Below are 24,412 nucleotides of genomic sequence, written 5' to 3'. Positions count from 1 at the left end.
ATCGACCATAATGCGTCCAGCGAGCCCCGGCTGGTCCCATGTCCGTGAGTCCCGGCTGGTCCCATGTCCGTGAGTCCCGGCTGGTCCCATGTCCGTGAGTCCTGGCTGGTCCCATGTCCGTGAGTCCCGGCTGGTCCCATGTCCGTGAGTCCCAGCTGGTCCCATGTCCGTGAGTCCCAGCTGGTCCCATGTCCGTGAGCCCTAGCTGGTCCCATGTCCGTGAGTCCCAGCTGGTCCCATGTCCGTGAGTCCCAGCTGGTCCCATGTCCGTGAGCCCCAGCTGGTCCCATGTCCGTGAGCCCCAGCTGGTCCCATGTCCGTGAGTCCCAGCTGGTCCCATGTCCGTGAGTCCCGGTACGCGGAGCATCTAGGGAGGCATCGACTCTAGATCTGACACCCTCAGGTGATGTCATAGGCTGTCCCGTGACCGTCTACCAATCAGCAAGTCCACTCACGTCACATTCACACATTTCAGTGCATCACTGGTACCCAGGTTTGACATTATCTACATTCAGTTTTACATTGTGTGTGTGTGTGCTAGTGTGTGTGTGGACATTTCAAATGTGCATTCTAGATGTGAAGTAATTTTCAAGAGATGTGCAGTATCAGAACAACAGTGATAGAAAGTGTGTGAGGCTGATTCACTCACTGGTCAATGGCATTACTGTGGGTGTGTGTTTGCACAGTATGCACTTTGTGTATGAACATGTGCATGTGTAGCAGCCTGACACCATTCTTCTAGTACTGTGGGTCCTATCTCAGTGTCAGGGACTGTTTGTGTGTGTGTGTGTGTGTGTGTGTGTGTGTGTGTGTGTGTGTGTGTGTGTGTGTGTGTGTGTGTGTGTGTGTGTGTGTGTGTGTGTGTGTGTGTGTGTGTGTGGAGAGGGCGGTTGTCATTAAGGCAGTCTGACAACAAGTACCCAGTTAAATCCAGTTAAATGAAACTCTTTCAGTCATCAAATATTGCTTCAACAACGGCACGCCCTCACAGACTCGCTCTCGAGCTGCTTCATAAAGACGCCGGTTATCTTCAGGCTAGTCCTGGATATTCAATCCGTTGTTACACAGAATAAACCCCCCACTGTCCCAGGTGGAGGCTGGCCTGGCAGGATCCGGTGCGGCTCCTTTAAGGTCGGAAGGCAGTGCTGTTAAACAGATCTGAGACACGCGCAGCAGCACCGCCCCCGAGTGAGAGAGCTGTCTGTGGACTCCGACACCGAGCTGGGATGGAAATCATGTAGGTTTGCTTGTGGAGTCTGTAAGGAAAGATGACGATGTGATGAGAAATACCGTGCGTTACTGTCTTTGAGCAGACCGTAAACCAAAACAAAACGGTTTTCCTCGCTGACATCAACCGTAGCGTCATGCAGCGAGTCGGACGGTGAGGTGAGCGCTGCTGCGTTTGAGGTAATTCTCTTTTTTTTTAACGCTTATTAAATAAGACGATGCTTGATTCAGACAATTAATTATTGTCCTATGTACCGGTTTGGTCTGTGTATCCAGGACGTTTTGATGCCATAGTTCGCCAGTCTACACCGTTTTCACGGGAACAGCTGTGTCTGTGTTCCAGGTGCTGAAGGATAGCTTGTGTTTTCGGTGTCTGTCCGTGTTCGTTCGCCAGCGCAGTCGGTGCTGAAACGCAGTCTACATTTGTAACAAAACCCCGTCCTGCGACACAGCTACAAAACAACCGGAATTACGCTCGTGAAGCAGCAGGGATGTTCACTTTTAGATGCGCTAGGATCAAACGGATGCAACACTTTGCATGGATTGGGGGTCGCGGTAAGGGGCTTTTCCGTTAATCCATTTACTGGCCTAGTGTGTATGTGTGTGTGTCTGGTTTGTAAAAACAACGACCTGCATTTACCAAGCTCCGCTGCTGCTGGTCGTTCGTTCGCCATATCCGAAGTGAAGCGTAGTCTAGTCCCATTGGCCCTGCCAGGCTTCCATTGAAGATTTCTGGTCTACGGTGCAGACCAAACCATTCAGAAGATGCACCGCTGTCAACACCGGCCATTGAGGACGAAGATGCCATTGACACAATATCATTCGTTAGAATTTAGCTGCGATGCATTGAGGCGAGTCTAGCAGTGTTCATTTTCATGAGCACAGAGCGAACGGATTCGGTTGGGCAACTGTTTAAGGGGCTTTTCTGCTTCACCAGCAAATAACCTTGTAAATTTAATTAATCTTGTAAATAACATGTGATAAGAAAACCATTCACAGACATTTTGTTCGTGTCAGTCTACCCATACACGACTTATGTCAGGGTTATAAAAACAACAGTGTTTCTGATGTCAGGTAGCAGGTCGTTGGCATGGCTACACCAGGGTATTTCTTAACAGACGGAACCCTCTCGCTCCTCCGCGTTGTTTTGGCCATCTGTAAAATAATTTAGTTAGTGGGTGAGAGACAGGAAACGGAACTGAGCCCTGGAATGCGAGTCTCCCACGCGCTCCATCCTTTATCACTGGTAGCCATATGGAGCCCTTCGCTCGTGCAATATTTACACTAGATCCGTTTGTCTTTGGAGGACATGCTAATTATCCCGGTGTGTTTAGTATGCGCGCGGTACCGTGTGGATTTTTCTAATGTGTGCGTCTGGTTTATTGTTCAACGTCGTTAGAGATGGCTGTAGGCCTCTCCGCAATTAGGTCTACAATTAATAGCTCCAGTTCTTTGGCGCCAGCATTAGACCTACACGGGTTAATAGACGGTGCATTGTGGATGTGAGGTTATAAGAGTGTGATTCCCGGCCTGTCCTGCCTCGATCTGTCTGACTCAGCATGTTGTCAGCATACCTCTCCTGCTGTCTACAACCTCCGACTCCTCACTGAACTGACCCCAGATCAGTTTATCCATCCTCATCCAGTTAGGATCAAGTCAGATAATCTGCCTCCAGATCTGTCTTTGGGAGCTGGTTGTTCCCTGGCTGCATTCTTGTATCTGGTGGTTGGATGAAAGGCAGTAGGAGGTGGGGTTATCTGGGGTCAGAGGTCAGTGGGGGTCTGAGAGCAGGTGGGAGATGACCCCTTGACCTCTGAGCTCCTGTCAGAGCTGGCCTTGTTAAGCTCTCTCCTCAGTAGTGGATACACCATTTTTTTTCCAGAAAGAAAGGTTTGAAAGGTTGAAAATATATTTACGAAAAATAGGTTTGAAACTTGATGAGGACTCTACTCTACTCTACTGTACTCTATTGTACTTTGTTCTGCTCTGCTTTACTCCGTTTTAGGCTTATCTGTTCTGTCCTCTCTCCTCCACTCTCCTTTCACTGTGTGTGTGAAAAAAAGTTTTGAAAAGTTGAAAAAATATTTTCTAAAAGTTTCTAAAAATATTTTCTAAACAAAGTTTCACAAAAATGTTTTTTGTCATGTCTGTATTTATTTTTGAACAGTCACTCACTCACTCTCTCACTCCCTCTCTCATTCATACCAAACACACGCACAAGCACTCACTCTCTCACTCCCTCTCCCATTCATACCAAACACACGCACAAGCACTCACACAAACACTTGCCTGTAGACTGGCCACCCTAATTCCAGTTTGTGTGTGTGTGTATTTATGTGTTTGCATGTGTGTGTGTGTGTGTGTGTGTGTGTGTGTGTGTGTCTCTAAGTATGCTATCCATACGGTATACATGTCTATCTGCTCCTGTGTAACTGAATGTACACATGACTGAACGAGGCTAATCTTAGAAAGCATGACTAGGCCAAACCGCCCTGAGATGGAGAGAAGCTCTCTCTCACTCAGAGAGAAGGAGAGAGAGAGAGAGTAACTTTCTCTCTCACTCAGAGAGAGGGAGAGAAAGTACTCTTAGGGGAGGGACACAGCCCCCCTATCTAGACGATTTATTAAAGAGTGCCATGAAATGAAGGAAAACCTGAGTGTACCAAGGCCGTCGCCATGGAGTCAACATTGGGGGGGTCGAATTACATTTTTTATTATAATTTTGGACAGCGTGCGTGGTTGCCTGTCGTAGCGTAGCACATTTATATTTTTATATCAATATATTGGGGGCGACATTTTGACCAGATTTGAATATTGGGGGAGGGGATGTGTCCCCCCCCAATATGCATTATGATTACGGCATAGGAGTGTACTGTAACCAGCATTAACATTTTGCCTTCTATTTATTATATGTATTGTCCATTTCACTGTGTACTATTCACTTTAGTTATTTTTGTTTTGATTTTGTTGTCACTGTGTCTTACAAATGATTATTTTCTGATCTTAACACTATTATGACTGGTGTTACTGTATAGTTGTGCTAACTGTGGTATATATATGTTGGCACTTTTTGTTCATCTGAGCGTTTTGTTGTTGCCACATATTTCAAACAATACTGGCTGTCGTTCCTTATGTTGTTTTTGACTGGTATTGTTGATCTATAGTTATCTGTTGTTGTGCCTCTAGCTTTGGCAATACAGTTGTAGTGACTGTCATGCTAAAAAAGCTGAATTGAATTGAGAGAGAGAGAGAGAAACTATCTCACTCAGAGAGAGAGGGAGAGATGGAGAGAGGATGAGAGAAGGAGAGAGAGGGGAGAGAGGGGAGAGAAGGAGAGAGACAGAAATGCTGGCAGAGAACTATGTTGTGTGTGTCTGTGCGTGTGTGTATATGTGTGCGTGTTGGAGAAAGCACTCACAATATGGGTAAGTATGAACAGTGTATGACACAAACACAGTGTACATGATTCATATTAGAACAGACAGCTGCTGGGTTATTGGACCCCTATATTACACCTCTTCCCCTCCTCTCCCTCATCTCCTCCTCTGTGTGTGTGAGTGTGTCTCTAGTGAGAGAGGGGTCCTCCAGCCTGATGTGTTTTACAGAGCAGATTTCTCCCCCAGTAATCCCCCATCACTTCCTCCCCCCTACCTACACTCTAACCCTACCCTCACTGGTACTGATACTTGGAGCAAAGGGTCAGGCCCCACTAAGATAGGAAACAAACATATGTTTGTGTGTGTAGGCATGTCTCCTAGTGTGTGTGTGTGTGTGTGTGTGTGTGTAGGCATGTCTCCTAGTGTGTGTGTGTGTGTGTGTGTAGGCATGTCTCCTAGTGTGTGTGTGTGTGTGTGTGTGTGTGTGTAGGCATGTCTCCTAGTGTGTGTGTGTGTGTGTGTGTGTGTGTGTAGGCATGTCTCCTAGTGTGTGTGTGTGTGTGTGTGTAGGCATGTCTCCTAGTGTGTGTGTGTGTGTGTGTGTGTGTGTGTAGGCATGTCTCCTAGTGTGTGTGTGTGTGTGTGTGTAGGCATGTCTCCTGGTGTGTGTGTGTGTGTGTAGGCATGTCTCCTGGTGTGTGTGTGTGTGTGTGTGTGTGTGTAGGCATGTCTCCTGGTGTGTGTGTGTGTAGGCATGTCTCCTAGTGTGTGTGTGTGTGTGTGTGTGTGTAGGCATGTCTCCTAGTGTGTGTGTGTGTGTGTGTGTGTAGGCATGTCTCCTGGTGTGTGTGTGTGTGTGTGTGTGTAGGCATGTCTCCTAGTGTGTGTGTGTGTGTGTGTAGGGATGTATCCTGGTGTGTGTGTGTGTGTGTAGGCATGTATCCTGCATCCCCTCCTCTTCTCCTCCCCTCCTCTCATCACTCTCACCTCCTCCATGTCTGACGGACATACACACACACACACACACATACACACTCACACATGCACACACACACCCCCACACACACATAACACACTCACACATGCACACACACACATACACACTCACACATGCACACACACGCCCCCACACACATACACACACTAACTGATTGTTGTAGCAGCTGGCCCATGGAGGACAAACATAACCCTTCTCTCTCCTCACACATTGTCTCTCCTCTCTCCTGTCTCTCTTTTCTCTCTCCCCCTCCTCTCTCTCTCCTCTCTCTCCCCCTCCTCTCTCTCCCCCTCCTCTCTCTCTCTCCTCTCTCTCCCCCTCCTCTTTCTCTCTCCCTGAAGAAGAGGTTAAAAGGTTTTGAAGCAGGAGAGAGAAAGAGTGTGTGTGTGGGGGTGACAATATATACGACAGAGGAGAAGGGAGAAACCGAGGAAGAGGAGAGAGGAGAGAGAGGGAGGGAGGAGAGAGGAGAGAGAGGGAGGGAGGAGAAAGAGAGGAGAGAGAGGGAGGGAGGACAGAGGAAAGACAGGGAGGGAGGGGAGAGAGGAGAGAGACGAGAGGGAGGGAGGGGAGAGAGGAGAGAGAGGAGAGGGAGGGAGGGGAGACGGTGCCACACACACACTCTCTCTTACCTCAAAACCCACAGTCTCAAAACCTCTTCACTTCCTGCCTCCAATGGCTTAAGTTTCATGCTGACCTGGTGTGTGTGTTTAGAAAGAGTGAGTGTGTATGTGTGTGTGTTCAGAGAAAGTGTGTGTGTGTTCAGAAAGTGTGTGTGTGTTCAGAGAGAGAATGTGTCCAGTATCCTTGAAAATCACACATCATTTTGTTAGCATAAGGGTGTGGAGGGAAGAAACCGTCTCTCTGGTTATTGTTGTGTTTCTGCAAGAGAGAGAGATGGAGAGAGGAAGAGATATATGGAGAGAGGGAGGGAGAGAGATGGGGGAGAGAGAGGGAGAGAGAGAGGGGGAGAGAGAGGGGGAGATGGAGAGAGATGGGGGAGAGAGAGGGAGAGAGAGAGGGGGAGATGGAGAGAGAGGGGGAGATGGAGAGATGGAGAGAGATGGAGGGAGAGAGATGGAGGGAGAGAGAGGGGGAGAGAGAGAGAGAGATGGAGAGAGGAAGAGATATATGGAGAGAGGGAGGGAGAGAGATGGGGGAAAGAGATGGGGGAGAGAGAGGGAGAGATGGAGACAGATGGAGGGAGAGAGAGGGGGAGATGGAGAGATGGAGAGAGATGGAGGGAGAGAGAGATGGAGGGAGAGAGAGATGGAGAGAGGAAGAGAGAGAGAACTCAGTCTGGTTCTCTTGTCTAACAGGACGTGGTTTAGTGTCTGTGCTGGATGGTCGTGGGGCACTAAGCTGGTCTGACAAGATGACCAATCCTCATGTTTTTTTAAATGACAATAAAGCTGCTTGAGTTTGTGTGTGTGTGTAGCCTGTAGAAGTGTGTCTCTGGGTAGAGAGGAGAAGGGGGAGAGGGAGGGGGAGGGAGAGATAGGGGGAGGGAGAGAGGGAAAGAGATTGGGGAGGGAGAGACAGAGAGGGAAGGAGAGACAGGGAGGGAGGGAGAGAGATAGGGGGAGGGAGAGACAGAGAAGGAGGGAGGGGGAGAGAGGGACGGAGGGGGAGGGAGGGAGGGAGAGAGAGAGAGAGAGAGGGAGAGAGAGAGAGAGAGAGAGAGGAGGGGGGGGGGGGAGGGAGGGAGAGAGAGAAGGAGGGAGGGGGAGAGAGGGACGGAGGGGGAGAAAGAGAGGGAGGGAGAGGGAGCCAAGACTCCTGTGTCTGGCCTTTATTTGGGGAAATAGCACACACATGCTATCAGTGGCTCATCAACACACACACAGGGATGCTTGTTACTGTTGTCCTCCTAAATGTAACACACATACATCATGTATTCACAAGTACAATAACCTCCTTCCCTCTCTCCCTCTCTCCTTCCTTCCCTCCCTCTGTGTCTCTCCCTCCCCCTCCTTCTCTCCCTCCCTCCCTCCTTCCCTTCTTTCTCCCTCTCCCTCCTCTCCTGCCCTCCTTCTTTCTCTCTCCCTCCCTCCCTCCTCTCTCTCCCTCCTTCCCTTCCCTCTCTCTCCCTCCTTTCCTTCCCTCCTTCCCTCTCTCTCTTCTTCCTTCCCCCCCTCTCTCCCACTGTCCTTCCACCTCCCCCTCCCTCCAGGTGAGTTGGCATGGCCCAGTGATGAACGGAGTGGTGCCGGGTGTGGTGGAGCTCTCCTCCCCCTCCTCCTCCTCCTCCTGCCCGCTGCCGGACTGGAGGGAATTCTGCGAGCTCCACGCCCGCGCCTGCGCCGCAGACTTCGCCCACAAGTTCCAACGCTTCCTGTCGGAGAACCCCTGCTACGACGCCCCCGGGGCCGACGCCAGCTTCTCCCAGCACTTCGCCCGCCACTTCCTGGAGTGCTTCTCCTCGGTGCTTGCCCAGGCGAGGGAGAGCCAGCTTGCGTCCGGCGAGGAGGGGCCAGGCGGCACGCCCAAGTACAGCATCGTCCCCTTCCTGGGGATCCAGGGCTGCCAGCTACCTTACGGCCTAGAGCTCTACCAGCGCCGCCAGGACGCTGGCGCCTCCAGTGAGTCCCTGGACAGCATGGACAGCGGCGGGGGGGGAGGGGGGGTGGCAGGGGCCTCCGCCCGCGGCCCCCCGCCCCCCCACAAGGTGTCGGCGCTGGGGCAGTCACGCAGCTCTGAGGATGTGTCTCTGGGACACCCCAAGGCCCGTTTCAAGAAGGGCTTCTCTCTCAGGAACATGAGTCTGTGCGTGGTGGACGGTGTGAAGGAGATGTGGCAGCGGAGGGCCTCCCCGGAGCAGGACCCCCCGGGGGGGCAGCGCAGGAACGGGGGTATGGGGGCGGGCGAGGCCCCCGGGGAGAGGTGGGCCCAGAAGCTGAGGCTCCCCAGAGGAGCGCAGGGACACCGGGCGGAGCTGCTGGAGGTGCAGAGGGAGGGGGTGCTCAGGTACGTCACCTTCTGTCGGGCTAGCCTGGCTATGCTAACTTTGTAACACTGCTGGGCTAGCCTGGCTATGCTAACTCTGTAACACTGCTGGGCTAGCCTGGCTATGCTAACTATGTAACACTGTTGGGCTAGCCTGGCTATGCTAACTTTGTAACACTGCTGGGCTAGCATGGCTATGCTAACTCTGTAATATTGCTGGGCTAGCCTGGCTATGCTAACTCTGTAACACTGCTGGGCTGGCCTGGCTATGCTAACTCTGTAACACTCTCTGGGCTAGCCTGGCTATGCTAACTCTGTAACACTGCTGGGCTAGCCTTGCTAAGCTAGCTGCTGGGTTACCCTGGCTGAGTTAACTGGTGTGTGTTCAGGTACATGGTAGCTGATGACACCAGCTGCATGGGCGCCACCCAGTGGCAGAAATGTCGCCTGCTGCTGAGGAAGACCAGGAAGGAGGAAGGAGGGGAAAAGTTCCTGCTGGAGTTCTACGTTCCTCCCAAGGTAGGGACACACACAGTGACAGGTACACACACCAGTGTTTCCCACAGAATGTGATTATATTTGTGGCGGTAGGCAGGCGTGGAGCCAGACGTTGTAAACATTTGGGTCTCAGCCCAAACCTATGTCCTAGTATCGGTTAGATGTGAGTGTTGATAGGGACTGCAACAAGTAATGCGAGCGAAAAAAAATTATTTGCATTAATTTGAGCGCTAAATAGTTTTTATGTTACGTTGAACTCATATTGTTATATTTGCCGAATGTATTTAACTATGAATATTATTATATTTAACTTAATTTAATGTATCAGTTTTGGACACATTTGTGCAGAGAATTGTGATACTAACCGTTAGTAAACTCCGGATTGATTCTCCTGAATACTTAAACACCACCAAATTTGTTGATTTTGAATTCACCTCTTTGAAATTAAAATAAGAATTCATTTTAATGTAAAAAAAAATTCAGATAAAAAAATTCTAGGTTCGGAAATTCAGGTTGCTCAAATTCTAATGATGAAATTCAGATCAAAAAAATTTGAGCTGAAAAAAATCAGATTGCAACATCCGAGATATCAAGGATAGGTAAGGCAATCGAGCCTGAATGCAATTGAACCATCTCACTTCTCCGAAAAGGAGATGTGAAGCAACTGCTTGCCTCAGACCCCAGGCACCTCCTCTCTCCTCAGACCCCAGGCACCTCCTCTCTCCTCAGACCCCAGGCACCTCCTCTCTCCTCAGACCCCAGGCACCTCCTCTCTCCTCAGACCCCAGGCACCTACTCTCTCCTCAGACCCCAGGCACCTCCTCTCTCCTCAGACCCCAGGCACCTCCTCTCTCCTCAGACCCCAGGCACCTCCTCTCTCCTCAGACCCCAGGCACCTCCTCTCTCCTCAGACCCCAGGCACCTCCTCTCTCCTCAGACCCCAGGCACCTCCTCTCTCCTCAGACCCCAGGCACCTCCTCTCTCCTCAGACCCCAGGCACCTCAGACTCGATCTTCCAGCCCAAATTTTTTCGGTTCAATGTTTTTGGATCATAATTTCACCATTCGAATTTGAGCAGCCTGAATTTTGTTTTAATTGAATTTCTGAAGCTTGAATTTTCTTTATTGAATTTTGGGGATCTGAATTTTACTGTTCGAATTTGAGCAACCAGAATTTCCAAACCTTTAATTTTTGGATCATAATTATTGGAAACATTGAAATTCAAAACCAACAAATTCAGTGGTGTGAAATTTTTGTTGTAGAAACTGCTGTAGTGAGAGAGAGAACGGCAGCGGGGCAGAAGGGGCTCATTTTTTCGCAATTATAACAGTAAAAAATGGCACATAACCTTTTTTTCTTCTGCACTCTTCGTGTGTGTGTGTGCTCCAGTCCTGGAAGCCCAAGGTGAGCATCCCTCTGACAGCCATCGTGGAGGTGAGGACCACCATGCCTCTGGAGATGCCGGATAAAGACAACACCTTCGTCCTGAAGGTAGGAACCACACACACACACACAGTCACACACACACACACAGTCACACACACACAGTCACACACACGTCCCTGTGTGTGTTCGGGGCCAGGTGGAGAACGGAGGGGAGTTCATCCTGGAGACCATCGACTCCCTGCAGAAGAACTCGTGGGTGGCCGACATCCAGGACTGCATGGATCCAGGGTACCAGTATAGTGTATATATATACTGTATATACACACCTACTTTCAGGGTACCAGTATAGTATACTATATGAGGACACAGATGTACAGATCTTCTGACAGGCAGTGTGTGTGTGTGTCAGGGACAGTGGAGATGACATCGAGCTGGCCTCCTGTCCACATGGTCAGGCTTCTAGAGAGTTCTCCATGGTGTCCTCCTGTAGCTGTGAGCTACTGTCAGAGGGTAAGTGCGTGTGTATTTATATGTGTTCACGTGTATGTGTGTGTGTATAATTATGTGTGTGTTATATATATGTGTGTGTGTGTGAGAGTGAGTGTGAGTGACTGCATCACTCTAACCCTAAAATACATGAAACCAAACTGATGTAGTACTAAACGTTTTCTTGTGTGTGTGTGTCAGGTACCCACCGTGCCTCAGAGCGATCCTGTGGGCCAGCAGTAGTAGAGCTCTACAGCGCCCCCTCAGTCCGCTGCAGGGACTTCACCCAGCACCCCTCCCACCTGCTGCTGGAGAACTTCCTGTTGTCCCCTGACACCCTGGGTAGGTAGCACACACACACCTGTCTACATATGAATTCATTCATCATTTGTGTGTGTGTCTCTATATTACATTTACATTTAGCAGACGCTCTTATCCAGAGCGACTTACAGTAAGTAAATACTAGTACTATATATATTCATCCATGCTTGCATGTGTGTGTGTGTGTGTCTGTGGGTGTCTCTGTGTGTGTGTGAATGTGTGTCTGTGTGTGTGTACCAGGCGTCCCAGGTGAGGCGGGGGAGGGGGGGGAGGGCGCCCCCAGCATGGAAGGGTTGCCATGGTTCCACGGGACGCTGTCCAGGGTGCGTGCCGCCCAGCTGGTGCTCGCGGGCGGGACCAGGAGCCACGGACTGTTTGTGATTCGTCAGAGCGAGACACGGCCCGGAGAGTACGTCCTCACCTTCAACTTCCAGGGCAAGGCCAAGGTGAGGTCACTGCAGACAGGAAGTCAGGCATCCAGACAGGAAGTTAGATGTCCAAGTTCTTCTGGTGTCAGTTTTGGTGTTTGGTGGCACTGAGAGTTTGACCTCTCTCTCTCACTATCCCTCCCTCTCTCTTCTTTCTTTTTCTCTCTCCCTTCTCTCTATCTTTCTCCCTCTGTCTATATCCCCCTCTCTCCCCCTCCCTCCCTCACTCCTGCAGCACTTGCGTCTGTCGGTGAATGAGAGTGGTCAGTGTCATGTGCACCACCTGTGGTTCCACACGGTTACAGACATGCTCCGACACTTCCACACTCACCCCATCCCTCTGGAGTCTGGAGGCTCTGCCCATGTCACCCTGCGCAGCTACGTACAGGTGCAGCGACTGCCTACAGGTAATACACACACACATACACAGGTAATACACACACACAGGTAACACACATACACACACACATGACTGGACTGACTGACTGACTGGCTGGCTGGTGTGTTGATGGAATGAAGATTTCTCTCCCTGAACATGCACTGTCTCCATCCCATAATACTACACCCCTGTAGTGTAGTCCTGCCCCCACCCTGCCCCCACCCTGCACCCTGGCATCTTATGAAGGGCCTCCTGTCCAGGAGAGTGAGTGTGGGGGGGGGGGGGGGTGAGGGGGCGAGTACACCACAGGCACAGACCCAGGCCCCAACCCAACCTGACTGTCACAAAGACTTCCTCTGTTTCCCTTTGGGCCACTGGCCTACAAACACACTCACACACATTCACACACCCACCCACACACTCACTCACACACATGCATGCATGCATACACACATACATGGACTATGTATTAAAGGTGTTGGAATGTATATGTTCAAACCCAAACATATGAAAATACTCTTTAAATAAACCCGGAGAATATGCACTTTAACCACTTGTGAATAGTTTGATTCCAAATCCAAAACTATGGAGTTCAGTGGAAAATCTGAAATCAAAATGTTTTTGTCCCGAACATGACGGAGGACTGTGTGTGGGGGCGGGGCTTCATGTCTGCCTCCTACAGAGAGTTCAGTGTGGGGGCGGGGCTTCATGTCTGCCTCTTACAGAGAGTTCAGTCTGTTGTTCTTCGTCTCCCCCTCTCCCCCCCCCCCCACAGATGTGAACGTTCCTCCGCTCCCCACCCCGTCCAGCCGTCCGGACCCCCCCCAGCCCAGCCTCCACCTGCCCGGAGGCCCCCAGCCAGCAGGGCCCCCTCCTGATGGCCCCCTCTCCTCCTCCTCCTCCTCCTCCTCCCCCACCACCCTGCCTGGCCTCTCCCACACTGAGCCAGGCAGCGCAGGAGTCGGAGGAGCAGGAGTCGGGTTGACCAGTAGGAGCAACAGCTCGGAGCGTCTGCTAGAGGTCTCTACCGGGGGTTCTGAAGACTACCACGACACAGACGGAACTCGCCGGGCCAGAGCCGTGGAGAACCAGTACTCCTTCTACTGAGGCTGGGCAGGGCCACGACCCAGGGCTCTCATTGGCCGAGAAACAGGAAGTGGACACAGGAAGTGAGGGGATTTATAGCACCTGGAACCCAGAGGCCAAAGATGGATCACCAGTTGTTGTTTTGTTTATTTGTTGTTGTGAGGAGCTTCCCGTTTTTCCACACCAAGGAGGAAGTGAGACTGTTGTGGATCAGGAAGCGGTCAGCCCTCCTCATGCTGAACTTCACCCTCTATCTCAGCTGACCTGGGGACATGACACATGATTAGGTGGAGAGGAGGAAGAGGGTTACAGAGAGAGGGGGGGTAGAGAGAGGAGGGGGAGGATAGAGAGGGGGGGTAGAGAGTAGGGGGATCAAGAGAGGGGGGTAGAGAGAGGGGGTTAGAGAGAGTAGGGGGATGATAGAGAGAGGAGGGGGATGATAGAGAGAGGAGGGGGATGATAGAGAGAGGGGGGTAGAGAGAGTAGGGGGGATGATAGAGAGAGGAGGGGGATGATAGAGAGAGGAGGGGGATGATAGAGAGAGGGGGGTAGAGAGAGTAGGGGGGATGATAGAGAGAGGGGGGTAGAGAGAGTAGGGGGGGTGATAGAGAGAGGAGGGAGAGAGCCAGAAAAGGAGGAAGTGACCCACTGTAATTCACATGGGATGGATTCTTTTCACCACACCACTTCCTGTCAGCCCTACCCACTTCCTGTCAGCCCTACCCACGATTCCCTTGGACAGACTGTCCGTCCTGTGATCATGACCCCAGATAAAGGTTTCCTGGAACTTGTAGAGCGGCTTCCTCCTTCCCAGGAGCCTCAGGGGGGATGGACACCAACAGGAACGGGTTCCACGCTGTAGGGTGGAGAGCCTCCAGGTCCTAGTGCCTGCCTGCTAGCCCTCTGAGAGACCATGTTTCCCATCCTGGCAGAGTGGGTGTCAGAGTGGTTAAACTCACCCCTTAGTATGAATAACACCTTGGTGTCTTGTTAGTGGTGTGGCTGGTTGAAGATGTGTTTCAGAGACATGTCTGTTCATTACCCATGAGCCTCTGCTTCTTCTGCTGAGGTAAACACTTCCTGAACTCCAACATGGGTCCAGCTGTGGATAACTGGATGTAGGACAGAGGATGGTGACATTAGCTACGTTTGGCTTCTACGTGGATTCACGTCTGCATTGTCGGTTGTCACTTTTTTACAGTGGTAGAACTTCACGTTAGGTAAAAAATATTTTTTATGATGAAATGTGCGATAACTTGGTTTTCTGACTGTTTGTATAGTTAGTGTGTTATGAGGAGCGAAAGTTACCCGCTGTTAGCTTCGAGCTAATTCAAGGTTCCGTTGCTACGGTTGATGAGTTACCGCTGGTCCCGTGAAATCTGAACTTCCGCATTGTCATGACGTCGTTGTCATGACATCATCGTCTCAACCTTGACATGTTCCCCCCAGGTGTGGACCAGGACATATCAACAACATGGTGATGTAAGACCTGCACTGAGGATAGATTCACCTGGAGCAGAAACTGTCTGTTACACAAACCGCCCGAGAAAGTATCTAGATGGGTTTTCCTTTCATTACCCATTTAGTCATTTAGCAGACGATCCAGAGCGACTTACAGCGACTTACCTGATGTGCTTGTGTGTGTGTGACTACCCTCTAGGTGTGGTGTATTAACTCTGAGTGTGTGTGAGATGGCTTCTGCAGTGGGGGGGGCTGGGGGCCTGAGGGCTAGATTAGAGGGGTTTAGTGCTAGTGGTGAAGGTGTTGTCCGTGAGATCTTCTGCTGTTCTCTGGAGAGGTCAGGTGATCCCTGATATGTTTGGCTGTTCTAGGGGTGAGGTAGATCTCTCTCTCTCTAGGGGTGAGGTATTGGGTGAGGTACAGCTCTCTCTAGGGGTGAGGTACTGGGTGAGGTACAGCTCTCTCTCTAGGGGTGAGGTACAGCTCTCTCTCTAGGGGTGAGGTACATATCTCTCTCTCTAAGGGTGAGGTATTGGGTGAGGTACATTTCTCTCTCTAGGGGTGAGGTATTGGGTGAGGTACATCTCTCTCTCTCTCTATTGGTGAGGTAGTGGGTGAGGTACATCTCTCTCTCTCTCTAGGGGTGAAGTAGTGGGTGAGGTACATCTCTCTCTCTCTCTAGGGGTGAGGTAGTGGGTGAGGTACATCTCTCTCTCTCTCTAGGGGTGAGGTAGTGGGTGAGGTACATCTCTCTCTCTCTAGGGGTGAGGTAGTGGGTGAGGTACATATCTCTCTCTCTCTAGGGGTGAGGTAGTGGGTGAGGTACATCTCTCTCTCTCTCTAGGGGTGAGGTAGTGGGTGAGGTACATCTCTCTCTCTCTCTAGGGGTGAGGTAGTGGGTGAGGTACATCTCTCTCTCTCTAGGGGTGAGGTAGTGGGTGAGGTACATCTCTCTCTCTCTCTAGGGGTGAGGTAGTGGGTGAGGTACATCTCTCTCTCTCTCTAGGGGTGAGGTAGTGGGTGAGGTACATCTCTCTCTCTCTCTAGGGGTGAGGTAGTGGGTGAGGTACATCTCTCTCTCTCTCTAGGGGTGAGGTAGTGGGTGAGGTACATCTCTCTCTCTCTAGGGGTGAGGTAGTGGGTGAGGTACATCTCTCTCTCTCTAGGGGTGAGGTAGTGGGTGAGGTACATCTCTCTCTCTCTCTAGGGGTGAGGTAGTGGGTGAGGTACATCTCTCTCTCTCTCTAGGGGTGAGGTAGTGGGTGAGGTACATCTCTCTCTCTCTCTAGGGGTGAGGTACATCTCTCTCTCTCTCTAGGGGTGAGGTAGTGGGTGAGGTACATCTCTCTCTCTCTCTCTAGGGGTGAGGTACATCTCTCTCTCTCTCTAGGGGTGAGGTAGTGGGTGAGGTACATCTCTCTCTCTCTCTCTCTAGGGGTGAGGTAGTGGGTGAGGTACATCTCTCTCTCTCTCTAGGGGTGAGGTAGTGGGTGAGGTACATCTCTCTCTCTCTCTAGGGGTGAGGTAGTGGGTGAGGTACATCTCTCTCTCTCTCTAGGGGTGAGGTAGTGGGTGAGGTACATCTCTCCAGCCCCTCACCAGACACCACGGCCAGGGTGACCAGGGACCTTCTCTATAGTAACCCCACATGTGCCCCACATGTTTTTGAAGATAATTTATTCCTCAGCCCCTGTTAACCCTTGTGCTGCCTTCGGGTCACATGACCCAAAGGTTCATAACGAACCATCGTTGTGTTTACCCAATACAATAACAAATACAAATAATTTTCTTTTAACCTTTGCAATGTGGGGGGTCTGAGACAGCCCAACGGTTAAAAGAAAATGCTTCACTTTGTTTTTATATGCGGTAAAGTTGTTGCAATACGACGGTGGGTCACAATGACGGATGGGTCAGAATGACCCGAAGATAACACAAGAGTTAAAGTCTTATTTATGTCAATTCCTCTTAATGACCTCGTCAGACTGCCTGTCCTTCCAGCACACACTTCCTGTTAGCACGCTAACAGCTACGCTCGCAGCAAACACTCCTCTCCTCCTCCGCTCACACAACATGTTTCTGTTGTTTGGATGATTTTTGAAGAGTTTGTGTAAATTTTGTACAAAGTGACGTAAACTTGACATACTACTTTATATTTATGTGAATAAAACATGAACAAATTGAAAGACTATCCTTGGTTCAAAGTATATTGCCTCGTTTTAAAGTTCTTACAGGAATTTGTGTGTGCAGTTGTCAACTGTTAGCAGATCATTTACACTTCAATTCTGTTCTGCCAGTAAGGCAGCATGATGAGGTGGAGTACAGCGCTCCCTAGTGGACTGGAAGGCATAGTCACCCTCCTTGTCACGGTTGCATTTTACATTTACATTTAGTCATTTAGCAGACATTCTTATCCAGAGCGACTTACAGTAAGTACAGGCAAGTAGGGTGAAGTGCCTTGCCAAGGACACAACCTCATTTGGCACGGCCGGGAATCGAACCAACAACCTTCTGATTAATAGCCCGACTCCCTAACCGCTCAGCCATCTGACCCCTCCATATTGCTTTGGATAAAAACATCTAAATTAATACCGTTATTGCTTTACATAATATTAATTATTGCATGAGTGGAACTTGTGCTTGCTGTAGGCCTATTATGCATGCAGGATATCACAACCGTATCAGACAAATCAAAACACCTGTTCTGTTGGCATGTTGGGATATAGAAGCGGTCTTTATTCTTCCTGTACTGGTGTCCAACCACTCAAAGTGTGATGAGGAGGGCTTGTTACCTTCTGGAGAGTTTCCCTACATAACCACCTGCCTTCCAGGAATGGGAAACCAAGGCACTCTTTATATATTTATATGACATATTGTCTGAATATCTGGTTGTAATCTCTGGAAAAACTGTTCTGTACCTCAGACAATTAGCTGCTTTAAGGCCATCTTTAGTTAACATTTTGATTACTCCATACAGGTACACCATACCTGGTTTAAATAATCCTGTTCATAAATATATAATTATATAATAATGAAACATAGAAGTAAAACAGGTGCTTTCTATGTATGTTTAGGTCAATAGTAGGAGTACAGTCTAATCTAACTTCCTATAGGACTAAAGTGACTAACAGTGCCTACATACTGGACTCTGGACAACAGGACTCCACAGAAGCCAGAAAGCACAACTCTTCCCCCGCAGCACCAGGGATTCGAACCTGCGAGCTCTCGTTCAGCAAATACTGTAACGGCTCCTGCTCAGGAGTGCCTTGTGTTCCCAGTCCTCCTCACGACCTGAGGCTGAACAGGACGCAGCCTCCCGTGGCCAGCAGCATCATCACTGTCATCTCCAGCATCTTCCCCACCTTCCAGTTAGCCACGTCATGCTTCTGCGCTCTCTCCTGCCTCTCCCTCCTCTCCCTCGCCTGCTTCTCTCTCTCCAGCTGCTCCCCGTAGTGAGCTTGGTAAAAGGCGTCAAAGTCAAAGATGGGCTTCCCGCCCGCGCGGGAGAAGCTCCTGGTCGCATGCTCCCGTTGCTGCTGCTGGCCACTTCTGCTGGTTGCCATGGTTTCCTTGGCGGATGGTCTACCGGCGCCCTGGACATCCGCCTGGCTGAGGATGCCGCGGTCATACTTCCTCCGCAGCGCCACGCTCCCCAGAATGCTGTACGCCTCGCTGATCTCGGAGAAGCGCAGCACTGCCACCTCGCTACCAGGGTTCTTGTCCGGGTGGTGGAGGAAGGATTGTTTGAAGTACGCCGTCTTAATCTGAGACTGCGTGGCGCTGGGAGTCACTCTCAGGAGGTCATAGTACACCGTCCTGCTGCGGTACAGTGGAAGGAGGTCCGGGTCACCGTTCTTACTCCCGCGGCTGTATGCTCTCCTGGGGGCGGCTGCTGGGACTGCGGGATGAGGGCGCGACAAGGCCAGCCTCAACCCTGAGCCCGGGCCCGTTACTGTGAAGATGACGGTGCTGAATGCTCTCCGCTGCGGAGACGACCCGAAAGTTTCAGGGTGAACTTTAACCATGACAACATTTCTGTCCTCCCAGGACACCATCCTCCACACCTTCAACCGCGGGACAGGCAACATGCTGCACCCTCTGCACAGGTGTGATGCATACTCACTCACCTGAGTACTTAATGAGATTAGAGATTTAGCATCCGAGTCCAATGAACAGAAATCACAAGACGTGACACGTGCCTTATGAGACAGACAGGTTGCGTACACGTCACCGTTGTTACCTTTGCGTCGACAAAGTATCCCGTTACAGTGCTTCCCATCCTTGTCCGGCAGAACACAGTCTTTAAAGTTCCTGGTATCAAGTTCTCCGGTACCGGGCAGAGTGTCCCTTGACACCGGCTGACATTCGCATATCCTCTGACCTGCTACTACCTCAGAGTTACAGGTCCAAGCGATCGAGGTAGCGGAAGCCGTTCCGTGGCATTCGGCGTTGGAGAATGAATGACTTGGAGAGTTTTTCAAAGCTGAAAGGCGGTACGCTACACTTCCTAATCTCCGACTGACCTCAGCCATTTTCCTTAGCTAATATGGTGGCCATCGAGAATGAACAGGGGCCAGGAAGAGAAAGCAACAGCATCCGGTTATATTTTCTCCGAGCCAACGGGAGAACTACTGAACCGGAAACTGTCATGAAAACTGTTTTGGTGTAAACAATCGTATTAATTTATCTAATATGGGGAGGATTGAAAGTTGCGAAAGAGTTTACACGTAAAATTAAAGGTTTTAGCATTTATGGTGTCGTGTTTTTTTTATACAGTTAACGTTGAATGAATGAGCTCAAAAACGATTTTCTTTCGTCGGTGTGTCTGTCTTTTTTAATCGACTGTCCCCCGCCGACTCAGGAATATGACGTAACGGTCTAGAACATGTGGGTAGTTCCCTACACTGTACAGCAGGACGTAGCAATATTTAACACGTTGGGGTTTAAAATTTGCTTTCTAGGGTTTTAGATTATCTAAAAGAATCATGGCCTCGAGTGGTCGACGTCCTGAACATATGGCCCCGCCTGAAGTGGTATGTAGCACATTTTATATCGTTTGTTCGACCTCATATTGTTTAGCAATTGACTAGCTTGTTACTATACTAGCAATGATTGTTTGTATTTATAGCTAGCTAGTTTTAGCTCAAACCAGTAGGTAATTAGCTTAGCAAATGTTTGCTATAATGTTCAAACGATGACAGCAAAATTCGAAATGCAGTTAAGAAATAATGTGTTCTGTATCTTATTTTACTTTGCAGTACTACAACGAAGAGGAGGCCAAGAAATACTCTCAAAAGTAAGTAAACAATTCCGGGTATCGAAAACAATTAGGCTTTAGCTGCATCCTCCTGACGTAATGTTTGTAATGTCCGTTCATGAGGATAAATAATTGAAGCGCTAAGCATATGTTCAGGGCGTTCAGGTGTGTTCATACGTGTATTAGCATGAGATGTGTATGAAGAAGCATCTTTTGCACCTCCGTGTTCGATGTTTTCCAGTTCTCGGATGATCGAGATCCAGAGCCAGATGTCCGAGAGAGCCGTGGAGCTGCTCAACCTACCCGAGGACCAGCCGTGCTACCTGCTAGATGTCGGGTAGGTGGGCTAGGTGTGGGGTTGGTGCTGAATGATATGAATTATGTAAATGTGGTTGCGATCAGTGGTATGTGGGTCCCTGCAGATGTGGCTCAGGGCTCAGCGGAGACTTCCTGTCAGAGGAGGGGCACTTCTGGGTGGGCGTGGACATCAGCACAGCCATGTTGGGTGAGTTATGACATGATCACAGCCGTGTGGGTGAGTTATGACCAGACAGACCCTAAGAGCCGTCGCTCATGGTGGAGGCTTGTAGTCCATCTTAAAGATCAAGCATGTGGCTTTGGATCAGAGCTAAATAAATAATCATGTAATATCTAATCTAGTCAGTCTGGAAGGTGAAGTGATGGTGGTGTGTTTGTGATCCAGATGTAGCACTGGAGAGAGAGGTGGAGGGAGACCTGTTGCTGGGGGACATGGGCGAGGGGATGCCCTTCAGACCGGGAACGTTCGACGGCTGCATCAGGTGAGACGACTCCGACCTCAACCAGACACTGGGGTTGGACTGAAGCCACGGGTGGGTTTGTCCACGGGTGGAAAGTATTCAAAAGAATTAAAGTCTTCTCCAATGAAAAATTAATATGCTCTAATGATGCATGATGTTCTCAAATAATGAATGGCATTTGCAAATGATGACATTCTCAGTTGATAAATGAAATTCCTTTAAACGTCTGAAAACGTCTAAAACTGTGAATGTAATGCATAAACGCCTAGCCACTTGTCATGTTTGCTATTTAATTTCCCTGTTCTGTTGTGTGTCTCAACGCCAACAAAAGGGAAATGAAAAATGCAAATGACATGGTACTACAGGAGCATTAAACATTTCAGTCCTGATCAACTATGAGATACCTGGTGTCTCCTTTGGCCTACTTATTTTCCATGTTCTTGTGTTGTTCCTCTGTGAATCTTCCTTGGGGAGTGTGTGAGGGACCAGGAAAGATGCTGTAGAAATAAAAGATGGTTGTAATCCAGTGTTTCCCTCCTGCAGTATATCGGCCCTGCAGTGGCTCTGCAACGCTGACAAGAAGACCCACAGCCCTCCAAGGAGGATGTATACCTTCTTCAGCACCCTCTACTCCTCCCTGGTGAGCTGGGCTCTCTAGCCCTCTCTCTACCTCTCCATCTCTCTGTCTCTAACTCTACTCCTCCCTGGTGAGCTGGGCTCTCTAGCCCTCTCTCTACCTCTCCATCTCTCTGTCTCTAACTCTACTCCTCCCTGGTGAGCTGGGCTCTCTAGCCCTCTCTCTACCTCTCCATCTCTCTGTCTCTAACTCTACTCCTCCCTGGTGAGCTGGGCTCTCTAGCCCTCTCTCTACCTCTCCATCTCTCTGTCTCTAACTCTACTCCTCCCTGGTGAGCTGGGCTCTCTAGCCCTCTCTCTACCTCTCCATCTCTCTGTCTCTAACTCTACTCCTCCCTGGTGAGCTGGGCTCTCTAGCCCTCTCTCTACCTCTCCATCTCTCTGTCTCTAACTCTACTCCTCCCTGGTGAGCTGGGCTCTCTAGCCCTCTCTCTACCTCTCCATCTCTCTGTCTCTAACTCTACTCCTCCCTGGTGAGCTGGGCTCTCTAGCCCTGTCTCTACCTCTCCATCTCTCTGTCTCTAACTCTACTCCTCCCTGGTGAGCTGGGCTCTCTAGCCCTCTCTCTACCTCTCCATCTCTCTGTCTCTAACTCTACTCCTCCCTGGTGAGCTGGGCTCTCTAGCCCTCTCTCTACCTCTCCATCTCTCTGTCTCTAACTCTACTCCTCCCTGGTGAGCTGGGCTCTCTAGCCCTCTCTCTACCTCTCCATCTCTCTGTCTCTAACTCTACTCCTCCCTGGTGAGCTGGGCTCTCTAGCCCTCTCTCTACCTCTCCATCTCTCTGTCTCTAACTCTACTCCTCCCTGGTGAGCTGGGCTCTCTAGCCCTCTCTCTACCTCTCCATCTCTCTGTCTCTAACTCTACTCCTCCCTGGTGAGCTGGGCTCTCTAGCCCTCTCTCTACCTCTCCATCTCTCTGTCTCTAACTCTACTCCTCCCTGGTGAGCTGGGCTCTCTAGCCCTCTCTCTACCTCTCCATCTCTCTGTCTCTAACTCTACTCCTCCCTGGTGAGCTGGGCTCTCTAGCCCTCTCTCTACCTCTCCATCTCTCTGTCTCTAACTCTACTCCTCCCTGGTGAGCTGGGCTCTCTAGCCCTCTCTCTACCTCTCCATCTCTCTGTCTCTAACTCTACTCCTCCCTGGTGAGCTGGGCTCTCTAGCCCTCTCTACCTCTCCATCTCTCTGTCTCTAACTCTACTCCTCCCTGGTGAGCTGGGCTCTCTAGCCCTCTCTCTACCTCTCCATCTCTCTGTCTCTAACTCTACTCCTCCCTGGTGAGCTGGGCTCTCTCTAGCCCTCTCTCTACCTCTCTGTCTCTAACTCTACTCCTCCCTGGTGAGCTGGGCTCTCTAGCCCTCTCTCTACCTCTCCGTCTCTAACTCGTCTCTAACTCTCTGTCTTTCTTTTTCTCTGTCTCCATCCTCTACCTCTCCATTCCACTTTCTGCATCTGTCCATCTCTCTACCTTCATCTCATTCCCTGTCTCCATGCCTCTCTCTGTCTCTGTTTAGCTGTTGATCACAGCGTTTATCTCTCTGTTGGATGTTCTCATCTCCTGAGTTTTTGTTTCAGGCCAGAGGAGCCCGAGCTGTCTTCCAGCTCTATCCTGAGAACTCTGAACAGGTACCAGACCAAGTAGCATTTCCACTCAGCTGATACGCTCAGCCAAAGCGACATACAAATATACAATATATAAAATACAGCCTATGTGGTTGTCACGGCAGCAGGGCTGTGTTGTCACGGCAGCAGCGCTGTGTTGTCACGGCAGCAGCGCTGTGTTGTCACGGCAGCAGCGCTGTGTTGTCACGGCAGCAGCGCTGTGTTGTCACGGCAGCAGGGCTGTGTTGTCATGGCAGCAGCGCTGTGTTGTCTCCTGATCAGAGGTTTCTGTCCTCAGCTGGAGCTGATCACCTCCCAGGCCATGAAGGCAGGCTTCAGCGGAGGCATGGTGGTGGACTACCCCAACAGCTCCAAGGCCAAGAAGTGAGTGTGTTCCCCTGTTCACCCAAACACAGCAGCTAGGAGTGTTGAGTGAGGCTCTGGGGTGACGTGTGTGTGTGTGCGTGTGTGTGTTTTCTTCCAGGTTCTTCCTGTGTCTGTTTGCTGGCGTGTCCGGGGTCCTTCCCAAGGTAGGGAAACAATCTGTAGTTTAGTTAGTTTTCTTTCGTCACGCACTATGAGCAGTAATACAGACACACCGTGGAATGAAATGTTGTGCCTCACAGGCACATTATTACATTCAACCAAATGGAAAATGAATAACTGTTCCACCTGTCTGGTGTAACAAGCTCTGGGTTAAACCTGCTGTGTGTTTCAGGGTCTGGGCTCAGAGACGGTCGACAGAGGAGTCCCCAGTCAGGTCCAGTTCACAGGACAGAGGTACACAGCCCTCTACAGCACAGCCTCTACAGCAGGGCCCTCTACAGCAGTGGCCTCAAGATCCCTTTTAGACATCATTGTGTAGTGGTTATAGAAGTTTGTGGAGCAGACTGAGACCTGTTCCATAAAGTGAGTTTATCGAATAAGCCAGGCTTATGTCAGTTAGTCAGACTCATTTCCAGTGGATTCGGTTCCATAAAGCCAGTTTAATGTAGTTCAAATTCAGTTACTATAGCAACTTATGCTGCGAAACTAACCTGATCCGGCGCAGGCTAACTGTCAGGCTTAGCACATGTTGTTGCTTAACCAGACGTTCCTGTAACACTGACCCAACGGGAAAACGATGATTCATGCTTAAGTAGTTGGTGCACCCGCAATTCTTGAATACTACAGGCTCCTCCCCCCTGGTCTCTGGTCAGGCAGGCTCCTCCCCCCTCGTCAGGCAGGCTCCTTCCTCCTTGTCTCTGGTCAGGCAGGCTCCTCCCCCCTGGTCCTGGTCTTTGGTCAGGCAGGCTCCTCCCTCCTGCCCTGGCGAGACTGAAGGACCAACAGAAACATGAGTGGCCGTCGTTCTGCCTGACTGGAAAAACAAGGCTGGCTGATTTTCCGCCCTCAGACACACAGCGTATCACATGACCCTCCAGCAGGGTGACCAGTCGTTCCTCTTCCACCCGCAGGAAAGAGGACCGACTTGCCTGAATTCCTTCCTGTTTATCTGTCCATATCTGTACGTATTGTCTAAAAACACCTGTTCTCATTTTTTATTTATTT

General features: G+C 50.3%; 3 protein-coding genes across 3 annotated transcripts in view; 2 read left to right on the top strand and 1 right to left on the bottom strand.

Annotated features, from left to right (window-relative positions):
* The first annotated feature begins 1,259 nt into the window (after positions 1-1,259).
* LOC136952073 (SH2B adapter protein 2) lies at positions 1,260-13,431 on the top strand. Its single transcript, XM_067246751.1, has 10 exons — positions 1,260-1,407; positions 7,775-8,568; positions 8,937-9,066; positions 10,435-10,536; positions 10,628-10,719; positions 10,841-10,941; positions 11,119-11,259; positions 11,479-11,684; positions 11,902-12,073; positions 12,821-13,431. Exons 2-10 carry the CDS (start codon positions 7,796-7,798, stop codon positions 13,150-13,152), a joined length of 2,049 nt encoding a protein of 682 aa, XP_067102852.1. The 5' UTR covers positions 1,260-1,407; positions 7,775-7,795; the 3' UTR covers positions 13,153-13,431.
* Positions 13,432-17,291: 3,860 nt separating this feature from the next.
* LOC136952314 (uncharacterized) lies at positions 17,292-19,170 on the bottom strand. The gene is made up of 2 exons (XM_067247042.1): positions 18,717-19,170; positions 17,292-18,572 (listed from the first exon to the last, which is right to left on the bottom strand). Exons 1-2 carry the CDS (start codon positions 19,119-19,121, stop codon positions 17,874-17,876), a joined length of 1,104 nt encoding a protein of 367 aa, XP_067103143.1. The 5' UTR covers positions 19,122-19,170; the 3' UTR covers positions 17,292-17,873.
* A 309-nt stretch (positions 19,171-19,479) lies between these two features.
* Positions 19,480-24,412, top strand: part of bud23 (BUD23 rRNA methyltransferase and ribosome maturation factor) — a 5,710-nt gene continuing 777 nt past the window's right edge. The window contains exons 1-10 of the mRNA XM_067246094.1: positions 19,480-19,622; positions 19,848-19,885; positions 20,088-20,183; positions 20,269-20,351; positions 20,550-20,646; positions 21,169-21,265; positions 22,835-22,885; positions 23,160-23,245; positions 23,346-23,391; positions 23,580-23,641. Coding sequence (XP_067102195.1) covers positions 19,575-19,622; positions 19,848-19,885; positions 20,088-20,183; positions 20,269-20,351; positions 20,550-20,646; positions 21,169-21,265; positions 22,835-22,885; positions 23,160-23,245; positions 23,346-23,391; positions 23,580-23,641 — 704 coding nt within the window. The 5' untranslated portion in view covers positions 19,480-19,574. The remainder of the gene's footprint in view (positions 19,623-19,847; positions 19,886-20,087; positions 20,184-20,268; positions 20,352-20,549; positions 20,647-21,168; positions 21,266-22,834; positions 22,886-23,159; positions 23,246-23,345; positions 23,392-23,579; positions 23,642-24,412) is intronic.

Source organism: Osmerus mordax, chromosome 11 (assembly GCF_038355195.1).
Source record: "Osmerus mordax isolate fOsmMor3 chromosome 11, fOsmMor3.pri, whole genome shotgun sequence".
Lineage (NCBI taxonomy): Eukaryota > Metazoa > Chordata > Actinopteri > Osmeriformes > Osmeridae > Osmerus > Osmerus mordax.
Note: the sequence above shows the minus strand (reverse complement) of the source record. Positions and strands in the feature narration are given on the sequence as shown.